The sequence below is a fragment of the Drosophila mauritiana genome, chromosome X, assembly GCF_004382145.1.
Source record: "Drosophila mauritiana strain mau12 chromosome X, ASM438214v1, whole genome shotgun sequence".
Lineage (NCBI taxonomy): Eukaryota > Metazoa > Arthropoda > Insecta > Diptera > Drosophilidae > Drosophila > Drosophila mauritiana.
This window is the reverse complement of record NC_046672.1, coordinates 5,407,093-5,424,617: the sequence shown is the minus strand read 5'-3', so window position 1 is coordinate 5,424,617 and position 17,525 is coordinate 5,407,093. Positions and strand designations below refer to the sequence as shown.

General features: G+C 46.9%; 5 protein-coding genes across 6 annotated transcripts; 4 read left to right on the top strand and 1 right to left on the bottom strand.

The window, feature by feature from the left end:
• Positions 1–1,216: 1,216 nt before the first annotated feature.
• On the bottom strand, positions 1,217–4,107 carry LOC117148748 (ribonucleases P/MRP protein subunit POP1). The gene is made up of 2 exons (XM_033316338.1): positions 2,320–4,107; positions 1,217–2,255 (listed from the first exon to the last, which is right to left on the bottom strand). The coding sequence occupies exons 1-2, from the start codon at positions 4,001–4,003 to the stop codon at positions 1,366–1,368; spliced, it is 2,574 nt and encodes an 857-aa protein (XP_033172229.1). The 5' UTR covers positions 4,004–4,107; the 3' UTR covers positions 1,217–1,365.
• Positions 4,108–4,180: 73 nt separating this feature from the next.
• LOC117148750 (myosin-2 essential light chain) lies at positions 4,181–7,050 on the top strand. The gene is made up of 3 exons (XM_033316339.1): positions 4,181–4,308; positions 4,437–4,464; positions 6,416–7,050. Exons 1-3 carry the CDS (start codon positions 4,306–4,308, stop codon positions 6,826–6,828), a joined length of 444 nt encoding a protein of 147 aa, XP_033172230.1. The 5' UTR covers positions 4,181–4,305; the 3' UTR covers positions 6,829–7,050.
• Positions 7,051–7,882: 832 nt separating this feature from the next.
• Positions 7,883–10,155, top strand: LOC117148030 (N-chimaerin). The gene is made up of 5 exons (XM_033315204.1): positions 7,883–8,121; positions 8,207–8,829; positions 8,896–9,373; positions 9,455–9,560; positions 9,623–10,155. The coding sequence occupies exons 1-5, from the start codon at positions 8,010–8,012 to the stop codon at positions 9,786–9,788; spliced, it is 1,485 nt and encodes a 494-aa protein (XP_033171095.1). The 5' UTR covers positions 7,883–8,009; the 3' UTR covers positions 9,789–10,155.
• Positions 10,156–10,265: 110 nt separating this feature from the next.
• On the top strand, positions 10,266–15,478 carry LOC117148099 (circumsporozoite protein). Of its 2 annotated transcripts, XM_033315314.1 has the most exons (3): positions 10,266–10,823; positions 10,996–11,047; positions 14,543–15,478. In XM_033315314.1, exons 1-3 carry the CDS (start codon positions 10,606–10,608, stop codon positions 15,389–15,391), a joined length of 1,119 nt encoding a protein of 372 aa, XP_033171205.1. In that variant the 5' UTR covers positions 10,266–10,605; the 3' UTR covers positions 15,392–15,478. The 2 variants fall into 2 exon arrangements, with proteins under 2 accessions (XP_033171205.1, XP_033171206.1); XM_033315315.1 differs by lacking the exons at positions 10,266–10,823; positions 10,996–11,047 and adding an exon at positions 13,773–14,337 and having other exon boundaries at positions 14,509–15,478.
• Positions 15,479–15,648: 170 nt separating this feature from the next.
• Positions 15,649–16,757, top strand: LOC117147535. Its single transcript, XM_033314467.1, has 2 exons — positions 15,649–15,857; positions 15,912–16,757. The coding sequence occupies exons 1-2, from the start codon at positions 15,713–15,715 to the stop codon at positions 16,646–16,648; spliced, it is 882 nt and encodes a 293-aa protein (XP_033170358.1). The 5' UTR covers positions 15,649–15,712; the 3' UTR covers positions 16,649–16,757.
• The last annotated feature ends 768 nt before the right edge of the window (positions 16,758–17,525 follow it).

The window sequence follows — 17,525 nt, the reverse complement described above, 5'->3', positions numbered from 1 at the left end:
TAGTTCAGCACACGCTCAGTCACCCACGCGGATCTGGATCTGAATCTTGATCGGGATCGGGATCGTAGGATCCGTATCCGGTGAATCATATATCCAAAGTTTGCGAATCAAATTCAGTTTGAAACTTGTACTTGCGTAGGCTCTTAGAAATTGTACTTGAATGCATACGCTACATAAATCACATACATATATATTTAACTATGCATATATATATAAATATTTATTTATTTATATATATATATATACATATAATGCAAATAAATTCAATTGTTTTTTCCTTAACATTTAGTTAAACGTAAGATCGAATCATATTTTATGCCGTACAACCGAACAGAAAAGTGAGCAGAAAGAAATATTTATTAAATGTTTCAACTAAGTTGTATAATTATAAGTGAGAGTTTACATAATGGAATTATGTATCTGTATCTAAGCAAGAACAAAACACTGACAACATTTCGGGCGAGCGCGTCGATGAAAAACGAGTTGGGAATTCGAGTAACGTTAAAATATTCAGACAGAAACTTAACGCACAAGAACAAACAAGATCAACACCAAAGCAGCAGCTAAATCCCATGAAATATACAAAACTTAATGAACCGAAACAAAAACATGAACAACTTATATACTCGTAAGTATATAGACAATTTCAATAACTGATAAATATATATATATATATATAAATATATATATACAAAGTGAAAAGCAAAGGTAAAAGGCAAAGGCAAAAAGCAAAATTTACATGCATTTCAAATACATTTCCCATAACCGCATCAACTAAACCAGAAATCAAGTAAAGTAACAATTACAAACGAATTAAAGTGGATAAAACGATTCGCGATTCGACGAATGCGAATGAATATTATAAATTATAAATTACAAATTATGGATGTGCGAACGCAAATGCTCAGCAACAAGAAACAAGAACAACAAATTCAAACAAAAATTGTAAGCCATTTTTTAATCATTGTCGCATTTAAGAAACGATAACAAAAAACGAACACAAAATTCAAGCGCGATTCATTTTGTTCAACAACACTCAACAAATACTCATGCCACACAAGCAAACACATTCACCATATTCACCACATTCACACTGACATTCACTCGACACTGAGTTCATTGCATAACGAATACAAATTGAAAACATTGAGTAAAAATTTGATGGTAAACGAAGTAACGATGACATACAAGTAATTTTAAATTGAATAAAAATTAGTATTAAATATGTACAACAAATTTCCAGGTTGTTTTATTTAGGGGCAACAGTTAAAAGCAGATTAAATCGAACTTTTCCCAAAGACACGATCATTCACTTGGAAGTGATCCCATTTAACTTACAACTAAGTAACTACTAACTAAAGTCCATCAAAAGGCTGGACTAGCCACATTCAGGTTGACCTGGAAGCTGGCCCAGCGGTAGTCGCGGCTATCCGCATCGCGCACCAGACACATCAGCGGCGACTGCTTGCGGTTGCCCTTGGGTTTTGGGAGCTCCTTGATGAGCTGCTGCAGGCCGGCGGGTGTCACATAGCCCACTGCACAGACGAGTGCCTCCGTGAAGCTGAAGCCGGCCGAGCTCACGTAGCCGAAGACTTGGCGACTGCACTGGCGACGCACACTGTCCCGCAGCTCCGCCGGATCGGTGGGCAGCCACAGGCGACACATCTTCTGCAGCTGGCCACGTACGAGATGGGCCGTGCTCGCTGGCCGTATGTGGACACGTTTGGTTGCAGTCTCCTGAAGGCGTCGTTTCTCACGCACCCTCCTCGATCGCAATCGCTTCAACTTCAGCCTGTGACTCTGGCGTAGTTCCTTGCGCAACTGTTCATTCAGGTCCGGCTGCGTTGGCTCCACGTGAACGGGGGCCTGGTCGTTGTGCTTTAGCTGTCGCCAGCGCTGCTTGTGATCCGCCGCCGTGGGCAGGCAAATCAGGGCGTTGTCCTTCACATGGCCACGGGATAGCAATTTAAGTTGAATCTGGATGATGGCGTCGTCGGGCAGAGTCTGTGGCATTGGGCTACGATGTCGAATACTCTCGACAATCTCCTCCAGCTGCTGGCGATGCCGCACCACATAGAACGATAATCCCTCGCTCGTAGGACTGAGAGATGCGCGCCAGTCGCGCACTAGATGCCTCCAGGGAGCAGTGAACGGACTGACCACGGCCAACTTTCGGTAATTGGTGCGCTTATTAGGCGGCATACGGAAATACCGGGCACGGAGCTCATCCGCCGAAGCAGCAGCTCTTTGAACTCCTAAACAGATGCAAAGTGGGATGATTAAGGGAATATAGAATACTCCGGAGTATAAAACACTTACCCGCTAATGTATCTGGCAGATGAACCTCGGCGCCCGCCTCCCTAGCCACCGTATCCAGTTCCCTCAGTCCGCCGGGCCTGGCGCCCCACATGGTGAGTGTGAGCCAGAGGGTCATGCCATATCCTGCCGGTGCAATCACATCCCAGCCGCAGCCGTAGGCCAATCTCTTGTATCGCGGGTCCTGAGATCCTGGTCTTTGAATAAGTATCACGGGAAGCGCCTGCATTTGCTGTTCGAAGGCACATGGAGCTCCCGGCACAACGGCATGTTGTTCTCGCAGCTGGTCGTATTTGTGCGTGGACATAATGCCCTTGACTAGCCGGTCTCTCGCCTCCATGCTCCACAGAGGACTCTCCGGCAGACTCTTTGGCTGATTCATGAGAAGATCGCCGGCGGATGATGGTGGCTGTTCCACTTTGCCGACTGCTTTCGTGCGCTTCTTGGGCCGCTGCAGACGCGGATCCACCACAAGGTGGCCCATCACTAGATTGGAGAGCAGTTCGGCGGGCGAGCTCAGCTGCAAGGCTGCCTGGCAGTAGTTGGCTTGATCCTGGAGCTCCTCTTCTTGATGCGGACGTAAGCTGGCAAGAATAACTTTTTGGGCTCTAGGTCCTGTCAAGCGAAAACGATTGAACTCCCGCTGCAGCAGTACCAAGTGGAGAGTGCCGTCGGAATTGGAGTAGCTAGGCTGTGGATCGAATGCTTTTGTTTTTGTCCAGAAGCGCAGGGGCTTCTGTTCAGGCATCTTCTTCGAGTTTGTCTTGCCAGGCGATGTTTTCTTGGACAACTCCACTGGCTCAATCTTATCCACATCCATCTTTTCCCCAGCCACAGCCTCGATTAAAGGCAGCTTTTGTTGCTTTGTGGATTTCAGCTGGAAAACGCTTATAAGTTGATTTAGAACGGCTTGAGCGCCACTGGGATGCAGCCACAGCCAGAGCGTGTGATCCGCCTGTTCCTCATCCTCCTCCTCCCGCCGTGGCCGCCACATAAAACTGGCCCGCTGCAGGGCTCCATACGGATAGCGGCCATCCTCAAATATCTCCACGCTGCCCTCACGTCGTCCGCTTAGAAAAGTCCGGGCCGTGATCCTTGGGCCACACTGTGGACTGGTTAGCCGGGCGAATCCCTCGCGTAGCATGTCCAAGGGTCCCCGCAGCTCCACGCAACCGTAGAACGAGATGTCCTGCAGCAGGCAGTGCTCGGCACTGGCGCGATAGCAAGCGCGGTAGGTCTTGTCACAGCTGGCGTAGGGCAACCGGTGGCCCCAGCGGTCAACCATGTGGAATCGCTTCGCGTGCCAGATGTGCGTCTCCAGCCAGACGTGTCGCCTCTGCCGGCGCACGTACTCACGCATCAGGTTCTTGGGTCGCCGGCGGTACTTCCTCGATGGCCGTTTCCCATTCACCGGCTGGTTGCCGCCCTTGCCCATCTGGGACTTGTGCGCCTGGCGGTACTTGCGCGGCAGTCGCTTGGGGTGGTGCGACATGGCGCGTCGGCGCATGTGTTTTGGCAGCGTCTGGAAGATTAGCTTGCTGCTCCGCTGCGTCGTCTCCTGGCAGTCGGCCACCAAATTGCGAATCTCCTGCAGCGCCCCGGCCGCATAATGGTACGTGGTCACGTGCGACGGCAGTGTGACCCGACCGCCCACCGCAGCGTCGTACTCCACCTTCTGTGTGCTCATCGGGGACTAACTAATGGAAGGATCCAATTCATCCAAAAATCAAAACAAATCGGCGGCACGTGTGGCGGTTTCTTGTGAAACGATCTGGCAGCACTGCTCGATTTCTCTGAACTCCCTGCACTCATCGCTGTTGTCGCACCTATCGAATTTCGAGTGGCCTATCGATAGCGCCCACTATCGGCGACCACTAACACCAACAACGTTTCAGAATTTGCTTGCGTTTTGTTTCGTCGTCGAATTCAAGATACAATATTCCGTGTATTTTGTGTTGTTTTCTCTCAGATAGCTAAAAAGAAATCGAAATGGTGAGTGCAGGCTGTTTATTGCGGCGCTGTTTACTGTTTACGATCGTGCGCTATTCGGCGCCTTTGGAAGCCAGCACTCAAGTTTCCCTCATTGTTTTCCTTTCTTCCCCCCCTCTCTCTCCCCGCAGGCAGCTTACACCGAGGATCAGTTGGCTGGTGAGTGGAATCGCTCGAAGAGCAGACGGGGTCAAGTACCAGAAGTCAAAAGTCGGCCAAATCGCATATATATATACATATATATATGATATATGTGTATAGTATTGATATGTGCGCTGGCACCTAGCGCCCTCTCCCTCCCACTCCCACACGGCAGTGGAATGCGGGAAAGCGATGGCACGTACATTTGTGTGCATGAATCATTGATAAAGCAAATACGCTGGAAGGCAGGCGGCAGCCATACGAATACGATCGTGACTCACCCAAAAAAACGGCGAGAAAGTCCCAAAACAGAAGCACCTACCCTGTCCTATATGCTTTCATTAGGAGCAGCTGTAGGCCAAGTTTCGCGTCATGACATCGAAAGACATCCGAGATCAAGCTGACAAAACATATCGAAACTGTGCCAGTTGTGGGCTTTGATCAGCGGATTGTGTTCGGCCAAGGAATAGCTTCATAGAATAGCGACACACAGCTGCGTACCAAGTTTCAAATCAATATCTCTTGATACATCCGAGTTCCTTCGGTTATCCGAAGCCCAAACCAAGTTAAATGATAATATGCATAGCAAGCAAACACACTTATGAGCTTCAGCTAGTTAGTTTCTGCCAACAAGCAGTCTAAAACCAGTGTAAACCAAGTTTGTAGGTCATTATGACAGCAGTTATTGGAAGACATAGAAACTGGTCGCTTGAACATAGCTTTTGAATCATAACCAACACCTCGGTATGAGTACAAAAAAAACCACTGTTTAAGCGAAAGGAAGTGAGCGATAAGATATAGATAACAGAGCGGTCTAATGGGATAATCACCCGGTTTTCTGACTCGCCGGCTGCTCGTTTCAAATAAAACTGCAATTGCAGTTGCAACAACCGAATAGCCACGCGATAAGAAGTCAGACAAAAAAACCAGCTTCCATTTACGGAACATCACCTTCTCTCTGAGTCGAAATGCAACACGATTTCGATTCCATTGCGAATCAAATCGCATCGAATCTTTACGCAATCCCCTGTTTTAACCTAATCAAAGTCAATGGTCTCTGATAATTCAGTCGTGCTGGATTCGTGACACTCTGACGTCAGCGTTCAACCGCATATGCGTATGTACGAGCCATATACCATATTTATTTTCCCATTCCAACTTACCTTGTTGCAATCTTTAGCCAGCCGTCGACGTTTTGTCATTGCCTAAAATGGACAAAAATGTGCTGGATTCGTTTGTTTTTATTGCCATTTTTGGATCTCGTATTCGCATGATAACCGAACATCCCAGCAAGTCATCGAATGGTGAACACTCTAGTATTCAGATCTTTGAGGATTTGAAAACAGAATATCAGCCCAACCCAATGTTCTATTTACGCACGTAGACCACAGAACTTCTGCAGCTGGGGAACTTACACCATCACTCGCTTAAATCCAACTGCACGCGAAATGGACTTGCGATGTCACTCATCGAAACGAAAAACTTCGAAACAAGCATTTCCCTCAAACTTCGGGTTTCTGGGTTGTTTATTTTACTTGCAAGCCGGCACTTCCCGGTAGAGAAGCGAAGTTTGCCCGCGACGTGAGGGTATCCCATGGCCAAGGAAGGCGGAGTGGCGGCGGGCATCGGAGCCGATCCGATCCGCTCCGCTTCGATCCGATGGCCAGCCAAATCCGGGCAGGCGGAGTTTCAGGCAGTCAGTAGCTGGCAAAACGGTCATCGGAGTGGTTCAATATGTATTACTACACGGCGCACGTGAAGCAAACCTTTACCACACTGGAAGGTGATCCATTTAGCCATTTAGTGGTTGGTAGGAAGCTATAGGTTCCCCATTCCCATACGTTTATATGTATTAATGTAGGTATATGTATTATATCCCTGATCGATGGGTTCTTGTAAGTTGTGACGACAGTAATCAAGATTTGTAAAGCATCTGCCAACAACCACGCACTTTCCATTCCATTCGCAGAATTCCAGGAGGCCTTCAACCTGTTCGACAACCGCGGAGATGGAAAGATTCAGCTGAGCCAGGTGGGCGAGTGCCTGAGGGCCCTGGGCCAGAACCCCACCGAGTCGGACGTGAAGAAGTGCACCCACCAGCTGAAGCCCGATGAGCGCATCTCGTTCGAGGTGTTCCTGCCCATCTACCAGGCGATCTCCAAGGCCCGCTCGGGCGACACGGCCGATGACTTCATCGAAGGACTGCGTCACTTCGACAAGGACGCCAGCGGGTACATCTCCTCCGCCGAGCTGCGCCACCTGCTGACCACGCTGGGCGAGAAGCTCACCGACGAGGAGGTCGAACAGCTGCTGGCCAACATGGAGGACCAGCAGGGCAACATCAACTACGAGGAGTTCGTGCGCATGGTCATGAGCGGTTAGGATCAGACCGATTCTAGCTGTCCAACTTTCCAGCAACACGACAATAGAAGCAACGCTATATCCAACACAATACAACAGCAACACTAAACACACCTGCCAAGCTACATAGATAGATGAGCCGTTCATTCCGCCAGAAGTTCCAACTCCGTGATTCCAACTTAGCCATTCTTCCCCCGGCATAAAAGCATTCAAAACCAAGGACAACGACCAAGGATATCGAGATATAACAAATACAGGGGAAAGTGCTTAACAAGCAGCTAAAAACTGATAACTAAAACTACGAGATTGGAGCTATTCCCACTTCCAAAATTAACCAACGATGTAGACATAGATTCATGATTAACCATAACTAATCACCGCGTCTGTGAATGTGCGTATTATTCTAAAATTGACACTAGAAGGTTAATCAGTAATTATCACCTAGTGCAGTCGTTCTTTTGTACCAATCACACTCGATACATTTATATATATATATAAATTACCATACTATACTTCAATGGAAGAAAGCGAGAGTATCACGAAAAAGTATTTCTAAATTAAAGCTGATATGCGTCGGTGGCGTGTGTCCGTATTTAAATGCGCATTTTGAAGTTTTACATGTTGATTTTTTTTTAAAATAATTTAATATTTGTATTTAATAAATAAAATGAGATCCAATGAATGTGTAGGTCTTTTAACAAAAGAAACGTACTTAAACTATTAAACCAATTGAAACCTTAGCCCTTGTTTTTATTTCTCGTTGACGGCGGAAGGCAATCAAATAAATGGCTGCTCCAAATTATGAGTCATGTAAATTTTTGAAATACTTAGGAAATTTAACTGAAATTAAGTAAATTGTTTTTGGTATTTTTACGAGTTCTTGTGCTCTGAGCTTTCAGACATTTTTAAACTGATTGTTAAGTGAGCACCATTGCAAAGCACATTAATTATAAAACAATATAATGTAGTTAATCTCTTAATAAATTAAATAAGCTTACTACAGACGATTGTTTATCTAAAGTTAAACTTATTTAAATTTAGTATTCTCTCGACTTAAATACCGCGCTTATTTTCGCCAGTCTGGCAGCCCTGCTCGCTCGGACAAAATTATTTTGTATACTTTAATTAATTGGCTGCATTCCTTAATTATTCGCCGCCTACTTAGTGGCTATTGACCAAGTGGGTTGCTAATCCGAGGGAGGATGCCCCGGAACACGGAGGCGGGCGCCGGAAATGCGAGTACCGGCGGATTCGGCGGTGTAGGCGCTGCCCCCGAGCCCAGTTCTCCGGTTCAGAAGGTTTGGAAGCCGGAATGTGAGTGGAGGAGCACCTCATATGCCACCCATAAGCTTATGATATGACTAACCATCCCCTTACCCATTTACCCGCCCCCGTATAGTGTACAAACTGCAGCTGGAGGCACCGGCTCCATGTCCACTGCGCTGCCAGCGAACACTGCCCCTTCCGCCGGCGAAAAGCACGGCTGAGGCCGTGGAGGCCAACAACTTGGCGGGCAGGCTATACGGCTCCGAGTACCATGGCCTAATGGGCCACCTGGAGGCGGAGCAGCTGCTGGCCAATGCCCGCGACGGCAGCTACTTTGTCCGCCGGAGTCCCCAATCCGATGGCTACTACACGCTGAGCCTGCGCTTCAACAAGCGACCCAAGCACTACAAGCTGCTCTATAAGCCCGGCGTGGGACACTATCTGCGCGGCCAGGACAAGCGCTTCGACACGGTGCACGACATGGTCGCCGACGGGCTGATCAACTTCCACATGCAGCTCCACGCCAGTCCCATCATCCAGCAGATTAACCAGCAAACCAAGAACTGCTACCAGCAAAGCCCCTACATGACCTTAAATGGACGGAAATTGAGGGCTCTGTCCAATGAGCTGGGCAAGGCCGCCGCCAAGGAATCCAAGGAATCGCCAGCCGAGGAGAAGGAGCAGAAGCAGGAGGAACCACCGCCTCCTGCCGTGGATCCCATGCCGCTGGTCTACGAGAAGCCGCATTACTTCAAGGTGTGTGTTCAGGGTTAAGAAGCCAACTATATCAAAGCATCTAATGGAAGATTCTGATCCAAACAGGTGCACACGTTTAAGGGGCTCAACTGGTGCGAGTTCTGCGCCAACTTCTTGTGGGGATTCACCGCCCAGGGCGTCAAGTGTGAGGCGTGCGGCTTTGTGGCGCACAGCAAGTGCTCCGAACTGGTGCCGCCCAAGTGTGTGCCGGACCTGAAGCGCATACGCGGCGTATTTGGCACGGATCTGACCACCATGGTGCAGCTGGAGCCCCACCACCAGATACCCTTCGTGGTGCGCCGCTGCGTGGAGGAGGTGGAGGCCCGGGGCATGCTGCAGGAGGGTATCTACCGGGTCTCCGGCTTCGCCGATGAGATCGAGGCACTCAAGCTCGCCCTGGATCGCGAGGGCGAGAAGACGGACATGTCGGAGACGGCTTACGGCAATGTGAATGTGATCGCCGGCACCCTGAAGCTCTACCTGCGCCTGCTGCCCGTGCCGCTCATCACATTCCAGGCGTATCCCAGCTTCATGGCAGCAGGACGTAAGTTATGACTATAGCCTGGCTACGCCGCACCTCATCCCATGCCATTCTCCTCCATCTATTTATTTTTATCTGTTGCAGGCACCGGCAAGCAGACGGAGCAGCGCCAGCTCATGGCGGAGGCAGTGCGTCGCCTGCCGCCCGCCCACCACAGCTGTCTGCAGTACATGCTAGAGCATCTGAAACGGTGAGTGTGGCTGCAAGCATGGTCAATGTGATCTTAAGCAAACAAAAACCTTCTCCCCACAGGGTGGCCTCCCACTACGCCGTGAACAAGATGAACGAGCACAACCTGGCCACCGTGTTTGCGCCGACCCTGATTGCCACGCCCCAGCACATGACCAACCTGACGGAGGAGATCTTCATGCTCTCCTCGCTCATCACCCACTGCAAGACTATATTCACCACATCCTGAGCACGAGCTACCCATACCATGCTGCCCATGCCAAGCCAATAACTTTATCTCCAATTAGAGGAGCACGGCCAATCGAATCACGTCGGTCCGTGTCTCTTTCGAAGCGAATCCTTAACTTTGGCACGTGCGCACCTGCGCATGGCGATTCCAACCAAAAAACTTAGCCTAAGATCAAATTCGATGGTTTTTATACAAACATTTATATGCAAACAAACAAATCAACCAGTAGAAAATACGAATTTAGCGATTTTTCGATATATTTTTGCGCCAATTAAATATGCGTCACAATAAAGGATATTTATTATACATATACAAATACAAATTCATATACATACATATGCATATGTGTACTAACTCGGCCAACTTAGTTGCTCGCTCGTTTTTTTTTACCGTTCGCCCGTTATTTTTTAAACGGGGCAGGCGTGTAATTCGCTGTAGCCCATTTTCCTAACGATTGGAGGCACCGAGTTTTCCTGTAAGCGCAAGGCACTAGCCACAATCACTTTCGTTTCGAGTTCACAGAGACCGGTCGACTTTACTAATTGTGCTCCTGAAAAAAAAAAGAATATTTTTCGGAATAATTTTTTCTGATTTTCGTGCGTTGTTTTTTGTGAGAAAAATAAGTTGCATTTTGCTGCCAATTCGACTTTACTGATTGTGCTCCTGAATATCTTTCGGAATATTTTTTTCCGATTTGATTTTTTTTTGTGACAAAAAGAAAAGTTACATTGTGGTGCCAATTCGTAGCGGACACACAAAGTTGTCGTGAATTGAGTTCGTTTTCGGTTTTTATTTCGGTTTGATCAAAGCAAAGAAAATGGCAAACGATTCGGAACTTAACGTTGACAGGGAGAATGACAAGAAGAAGAACAACAAGAAGAAGGACGGAATGTTGAAGCCGCAGGGCAAGAAGAACGAGAAGATTGAGAAGAAGATGAAGGAGATCAAGGAGCAGAAGCCCCACTTCACCGAGATGACTGTCAGCTGGAATAACCTTCTGACTCCAGTGACACCCAGGACCATGACCAAGAACACGTGAGTGCGGCCATTTTAGCTCCTAACCTTGAAAGTTTTTTTTTTTTTGACACACACATACACACTTGCACACATACACATGCACGGCTAACACACATGCACACATACACAAGTTGACATTTATTCGTATTGGCATGACTTGACATTTTTTTTTTTCTCCCGAACCACGTAGAAACTCCGAGAATCCGAAAAATTGTGAAGAAAAGAACGACGGTAATGCTGATGCCTCTGTCACCGCCATGGACGAGGACCAAGATGGCGCTGCTACTGACGGAGATGGTGCTGGAGTTCCAGGTGCTGGTGCTGCTTCTGGTCGAGATTGGGCTGCAGTTGCCGGTGATGGTGCTGCTACTGGCGGAGATGGTGCTCCAGTTGATGGTGCCGCTACTGGCGGAGATGGTGCTCCAATTGCTGTTGCTGCCTTTGATGGAGATGGTGCTCCAATTGCTGTTTATGCCACTGGTGGAGATGGTGCTCCAATTGCTGTTTATGCCACTGGTGGAGATGGTGCTCCAATTGCTTTTGCCGCCACTGGCGGAGATGATACTCCAATTGCTGTTGCTGCCACTGGTGGAGATGGTGCTCCAATTGATGTTGCCGCTACTGGCGGAGATGTAGCTGCAGTTGCCGGAGCTGGTGCTGCTATTGGTGGAGATGTTGCTGCAGTTGCCGGTGGAGGTGCTGCTACTGGCGAAGATGGTGCTCCAGTTGATGGTGCCGCTACTGGCGGAGATGGTGCTCCAATTGCTGTTTATGCCACTGGTGGAGATGGTGCTCCAATTGCTGTTGCCGCCACTGGCGGAGATGATACTCCAATTGCTGTTGCTGCCTTTGATGGAGATGGTGCTCCAATTGCTGTTTATGCCACTGGTGGAGATGGTGCTCCAATTGATGTTGCCGCTACTGGCGGAGATGTAGCTGCAGTTGCCGGAGCTGGTGCTGCTATTGGTGGAGATGTTGCTGCAGTTGCCGGTGGAGGTGCTGCTACTGCTACTGGTGATGATGATGAACGTCCTTGCACCTCCGCTGCTGCCTTACGTAATCAGATGAATGCACAAATCTATACGGAGAATATGCAAGGCATTTATTAATTTTATATTTTGTTTTAGAGATTTTTGGATATAAATATGCGTCACAATAAAGAAGGATATTTATTATACATATACAAATACAAATTCATATACATACAGTTGCGGTAACAATAATAGCACCATAAGCACATTTCGTGTTTGCCCCATCGTTTCTCTATTTTCTGACATTTTTTCATAATTTTTTTAACTAATCTCAAATACTACAATGATTTTCAATCGAAATAATAAAATTGGTAACAGATCTAATGGATATTTTAAAAATAATTGGTAAAACAAAAAAAAACCTTCAAATTTAGGCGGTAACAAAAATAGCACTGTTTCTCGTATTTTCTAAAACTAAATCAAAAAATAAAATGAGAGTTCAACAAATGGATTATATCTTAAGAACTATGTTTTAAGAATATTAATATTTGGTTGCGTGACCATGGTAGGCAATGACAGCTGCGCATCCTCTTGGCATGGAGTCCACCAAGTCCTGGTACCGTTTTTGAGGAATTTTGCTCCATGAATCCTTGATCCTCGATCTCCCATGAATCCAAAGTTCCTCGTTATTGTTGGGTTTGGCTTCAGAAACCTTTTTTTTACGTCCGCACAAAGTTTTTCGATTGGATTCAAGTCGGGTGACTGAGCAGGTTATTTCATTACTCGGATCGATTTCTGCTCAAACCACTTTCGAGCTCTCTTGCTCGTGTGTTTTGGGTCGTTATCCTGTTGAAATGTCCAAAAAAACGGCATTTCATCCTCGGCATATAGCGCCATCACATTTTCCAGGATATCTGTGTAAATGTGCTGATCCATGATGCCTTGAATCATATGAATCGGATCTACTCCATAGTATGAAAAGCACGCCCATACCATGATGTGTGATCCCCCGTGCTTTACCGTCTTAAAGGTGAAGCGAGGATTATATTCAGCTCAGGGTGGACGCCGAACATAAGACCGAGAGCCTTTCCCACCAAAAAAAAAAAAACAATTTTGCTCCCATCTGACCACAAAATGTGGCGCCCCTTCTCCACAGGCCAGTCCTTGCGTATCTTGGCATATAAGATTCGCTTTGCCACATGCTTCGCAGTCAGAAGCGGGACTTTTCTGGGACTGCACACATTATGGTTGTTTTGTCTTAAGTGCTTGCGAACTGTTTCCACGCTTGCAGCTATCTGGAGCTCCTTCTTCAGTTCCGTCGCCGGCTTAAAAGGCTCCTTCTTGCTTTGCCGAACCAAGCGCTTGATCTCCACGTTGGACATAGAGGGCTTTCTTCCACGTTTTTCGTTATTTTCGACAAACAGAAGTGCGTTGCGGATCATTTTGTTTGAAAAACCAACAAGCCGTCCCAATTTAGCGTAGGTTTTACCTTCAGAGATCATGTTTTTAATCAAATTCCTTTTTTCGACGGTAGAATGCTTTCCCCGACCCATAACTAGAGAATTTTTGGTCTTCTTTTGAAAAAAATTCAATTAAAACCTTTAATGCAACTCCTTTTTTCAAAATATGTCGAAAAAAAACCCAAAGCAATCACTCCTATTAATTTTATTCAGCAAAAACGTGGTCAGTGCTATTTTTGTTACCGTTACATTGAGAGAGTCAAAATTTCTTGCTTAGAGAGACAACATATGCTACTAATTATTCATGCAATCAGACTTTAAAAAAATAAACATTCAATACTTTTTCTTAGGAAATCAACTTTCCACCTGCAGTAGTGCTATTATTTTAACCGCAGCTGTACATATGCATATGTGTACTAACTCGGCCAACTTAGTTGCTCGCTCGTTTTTTTTACCGTTCGCCCGTTATTTTTTAAACGGGGCAGGCGTGTAATTCGCTGTAGCCCATTTTCCTAACGATTGGAGGCACCGAGTTTTCCTGTAAGCGCAAGGCACTAGCCACAATCACTTTCGTTTCGAGTTCACAGAGACCGGTCGACTTTACTAATTGTGCTCCTGAAAAAAAAAAGAATATTTTTCGGAATAATTTTTTCTGATTTTCGTGCGTTGTTTTTTGTGAGAAAAATAAGTTGCATTTTGCTGCCAATTCGACTTTACTGATTGTGCTCCTGAATATCTTTCGGAATATTTTTTTCCGATTTGATTTTTTTTTTGTGACAAAAAGAAAAGTTACATTGTGGTGCCAATTCGTAGCGGACACACAAAGTTGTCGTGAATTGAGTTCGATTTCGGTTTTTATTTCGGTTTGATCAAAGCAAAGAAAATGGCAAACGATTCGGAACTTAACGTTGACAGGGAGAATGACAAGAAGAAGAACAACAAGAAGAAGGACGGAATGTTGAAGCCGCAGGGCAAGAAGAACGAGAAGATTGAGAAGAAGATGAAGGAGATCAAGGAGCAGAAGCCCCACTTCACCGAGATGACTGTCAGCTGGAATAACCTTCTGACTCCAGTGACACCCAGGACCATGACCAAGAACACGTGAGTGCGGCCATTTTAGCTCCTAACCTTGAAAGTTTTTTTTTTTTTGACACACACATACACACTTGCACACATACACATGCACGGCTAACACACATGCACACATACACAAGTTGACATTTATTCGTATTGGCATGACTTGACATTTTTTTTTTCTCCCGAACCACGTAGAAACTCCGAGAATCCGAAAAATTCTGAAGAAAAGGCCTCTGTCACCGCCATGGACGAGGACCAAGATGGCGCTGCTACTGACGGAGATGGTGCTGGAGTTCCAGGTGCTGGTGCTGCTTCTGGTCGAGATTGGGCTGCAGTTGCCGGTGATGGTGCTGCTACTGGCGGAGATGGTGCTCCAGTTGATGGTGCCGCTACTGGCGGAGATGGTGCTCCAATTGCTGTTGCTGCCTTTGATGGAGATGGTGCTCCAATTGCTGTTTATGCCACTGGTGGAGATGGTGCTCCAATTGCTTTTGCCGCCACTGGCGGAGATGATACTCCAATTGCTGTTGCTGCCACTGGTGGAGATGGTGCTCCAATTGATGTTGCCGCTACTGGCGGAGATGGTGCTCCAATTGATGTTGCCGCTACTGGCGGAGATGTAGCTGCAGTTGCCGGAGCTGGTGCTGCTATTGGTGGAGATGTTGCTGCAGTTGCCGGTGGAGGTGCTGCTACTGCTACTGGTGATGATGATGAACGTCCTTGCACCTCCGCTGCTGCCTTACGTAATCAGATGAATGCACAAATCTATACGGAGACCTTGTCATTCGTGCAACAGGAGGATGGGTCGCACGAGGTGTACACCACTTGCGACCTGGTCACCGATGAGGAACAGATGGCGCCCATGCGCGAGATAAGCGTTTCCGATGGCGAGCTCGTCATCTTAGCCGGCGATGACGGGGTGTACCACCGTCCCAATGACGCCGTGATCCTCGAGGCCGACGATAATCGTATCTACGTGGTCGGTGCTATGGAGGCTAATGTTCGATATGTCCACGCCCAGGCCGTTCCAGAGGAGGATATCATTGGCGAGGACCAGCCCACACCGACCAAGGATTAGGGCGTGTGAACAGAGAGCGCCAAGGCCAAATGTGCCAAATATATATCATTAATGTACATTCCCATTGATTTAATTAAATAAATATGCAAGGCATTTATTAATTTTATATTTTATTTTATGAAGATTACATCTAGTATTAAATACTAAATTTAATATAATGAGAACAAGTACATAAATATGCACATATATGTACATTTTTCCTTTCCTTCATGTGCCTCCCAAAACTGCGTAGTCCTCAAAGCATAGCAATCCTTGACTTTCACGTTCTCCCGATCTCACAAGCCTGTGGGTCGCTCGGAACTGAAATTCTTATTATCCAGAATGGAGAATCGCCCCAGAATCGGATTCTTCTCCAAGCAATCGGAGCTGATGAAAATGCTGCCCGAGATTCCCAAGCTGCGCAACATCTTCGATCTGTTCGTGGTCGATGAATGTGACCAGGTGGCTGGCGGAGCAGATCTGGCGGGTAAGTTAACACGGCTCTAGCATCCATGTCCACCTAATGTGTGCCGCCGTTAAGCCCACACATGCTTGGATCTTGGCGTCGGCATACGGATGACGGATGTGGCGGACTGCCTGCGCACCATGGGCCTGAATCCCAGTGACGACGTGCTGCAGCAGCGACTGGATGAGCATGTGCGTCGGCGCGAGGCGATAGGGATGGGGATGAAGAAGATCGCACAGAGCGCCACCTTCGAGCTGGTGCTCACGCTGTACTGCCAGCTGGCGGAGCAGGAGGTGGAGGAGGTGGCCAACGGATCCACCGTCGCGAATGTGCTGCGCGTGCTGCGCAGCCGCGATCCCGAGGGCACCGGCATGTTGCCCTACAGCCAGCTGCGCCGCCTGCTGACCACCATGGGCAACCGGCTGGACGAGACGGAGGCCTACGGCGTGCTCCACCGCGCCGCGGACGTTGACGGCAATGTGCACTACGAGCACCTGGTCAACCAGCTGTTCGCCACGGATCCGCTGACGGAGGAGCGGCTTCAGCAGGCGCAGCTCTACCTGCAGGCCGTCGGACGCAATGCCATCGACATGGACATGGACAAGCGGGACGAGTTCATCGACGCCATCCGGCGGGCGGATCCCGCGCGCTCCGGCTACATCGAGCCGCAGCGCCTGCTCGAGCTGCTCAATCGCAACGGGGAGCAGTTCACCGGCGTGGAGCTGCAGCTGCTCATCCAGGGAATGGAGGACACACGGTGCGAGCGGGGCATCAACTACTGCCGCTTCCTGCAGTTCATCATGAACGAGTAGTGGCGCCAGTGCCGTTGCATGGAATTCGCCATCGTTTTATAAATTCACTGTGAAAACTTAAATCGAAATTACATTAAATAAAACCGCACCCGTTTCGGGCGGAAGTGTGGCGGCAGCACTGGCTGTTTTATTTTTAGATTGCCCTCTATGTTACGATACAGCCCTTTGTAGGGCTGCTTTATCGGCATTGCACTGCTTTACTCTCAATGTAAGTCATGTAAGTTACTCCAATGTAAGTCAAATGTAGAATGTAAGTGTATTTATTATACCTGTAGAATATGTTTAAAGTGCTTACCTTACAACGTATAATACATGGAGGATTTTACTTACGTATTATTACATTACATTTTAAACTACATGACTTGACATTACATCATGTTACAGCTATGTAATTCGCACACGTAGCCAAATACTTGACATCATGTAAAAACAAGTGATTTTACACATAAAATTGTTTTGACATGAAAAATAATATATTTTTTAAAAAAATTGTTATTTCATTTGTGATGTATTTTGTTGTTGTTAATATTCTGATGCCGCTGATAAAGAAACATTTTCTCAAAAATAAAACGAAACATCGTTTATATTTTATATATCATCCATTTTATTTCATCTAACTTTCATATATATAAGTGTGTGTATCGTATGTGGATTTCTTTTGTTTTTTCTTCTCTAAGTAATTACACAATTTGCAGTTACCTATGTATCTTTGTTCTTGTCTCGAAAAGTTCGAACCTGAAGTCAAAAAAATTAGACGAAAATCATAGCAGAGGCAGTGGACTGGTTTTTTTTCGATCGTGAGATATATTGGATTGATTGAATTTGGATTTGGTATGTACATTTTTACAGGACGTAAGACATAGGATACAAAAAAAAA

Coding starts and splice junctions, on each gene's coding strand:
- LOC117148748 (XM_033316338.1), bottom strand. CDS start 4,003: ATGAGCACACAGAAGGTGGAGTACGACGCTGCGGTGGGCGGTCGGGTC. Junction 2,256..2,319: donor TCTGCCAGATACATTAGCGG/GTAAGTGTTTTA, acceptor GCATCTGTTTAG/GAGTTCAAAGAGCTGCTGCT.
- LOC117148750 (XM_033316339.1), top strand. Junction 4,465..6,415: donor CACCGAGGATCAGTTGGCTG/GTGAGTGGAATC, acceptor TTCCATTCGCAG/AATTCCAGGAGGCCTTCAAC.
- LOC117148030 (XM_033315204.1), top strand. CDS start 8,010: ATGCCCCGGAACACGGAGGCGGGCGCCGGAAATGCGAGTACCGGCGGA. Junction 8,830..8,895: donor AGAAGCCGCATTACTTCAAG/GTGTGTGTTCAG, acceptor TGATCCAAACAG/GTGCACACGTTTAAGGGGCT. Junction 9,374..9,454: donor CAGCTTCATGGCAGCAGGAC/GTAAGTTATGAC, acceptor TATCTGTTGCAG/GCACCGGCAAGCAGACGGAG.
- LOC117148099 (XM_033315314.1), top strand. CDS start 10,606: ATGGCAAACGATTCGGAACTTAACGTTGACAGGGAGAATGACAAGAAG. Junction 10,824..10,995: donor AGGACCATGACCAAGAACAC/GTGAGTGCGGCC, acceptor CGAACCACGTAG/AAACTCCGAGAATCCGAAAA. Junction 11,048..14,542: donor AGAACGACGGTAATGCTGAT/GCCTCTGTCACC, acceptor TCTGAAGAAAAG/GCCTCTGTCACCGCCATGGA.
- LOC117147535 (XM_033314467.1), top strand. CDS start 15,713: ATGGAGAATCGCCCCAGAATCGGATTCTTCTCCAAGCAATCGGAGCTG. Junction 15,858..15,911: donor TGGCGGAGCAGATCTGGCGG/GTAAGTTAACAC, acceptor GCCGCCGTTAAG/CCCACACATGCTTGGATCTT.